This window comes from Sinocyclocheilus anshuiensis, unplaced genomic scaffold (assembly GCF_001515605.1).
Source record: "Sinocyclocheilus anshuiensis isolate Anshui unplaced genomic scaffold, SAMN03320099.WGS_v1.1 scaffold687, whole genome shotgun sequence".
In the NCBI taxonomy this organism is placed as follows: Eukaryota; Metazoa; Chordata; class Actinopteri; order Cypriniformes; family Cyprinidae; genus Sinocyclocheilus; species Sinocyclocheilus anshuiensis.
The window spans coordinates 572,846-573,164 of NW_015551096.1; the positions used below are offsets into that span (position 1 = coordinate 572,846).

Sequence of the window (319 nt, forward strand, 5' to 3'; positions counted from 1 at the left end):
TGTATTTTTGATCAAATAAATGCAGCCTCGGTGAGCAGAAGAAACGGTTCCCAGACTTCTGGACGTTTGTGTATATGAGGTAGCATGAGCCGTACCAATGTTTGGTGCGCGGTCGCTGAAGTGACCCCCGTACAGGTTGTTAGCCAATAGAAACGCTCCTTTCTCCATGACGTCGAGCAGCATGGTGGCGGTGTGTGACTGTTCTGTAGAGTTCATGTCCTGCCACGACTCCAGCGCCTCCAAACGCAGCAGATTATCCACCGTCTGCACCACCGCCTGACACACACACACACACACACACACACACACACACACACAC

General features: G+C 52.0%; 1 protein-coding gene across 1 annotated transcript in view; it reads right to left on the minus strand.

Moving 5' to 3' along the window:
• Positions 1 to 319, minus strand: part of LOC107662697 (adhesion G protein-coupled receptor L1-like) — a 20,240-nt gene that overhangs the window by 9,430 nt on the left and 10,491 nt on the right. Inside the window, exon 14 of the mRNA XM_016452771.1 lies at positions 96 to 276. Coding sequence (XP_016308257.1) covers positions 96 to 276 — 181 coding nt within the window. The remainder of the gene's footprint in view (positions 1 to 95; positions 277 to 319) is intronic.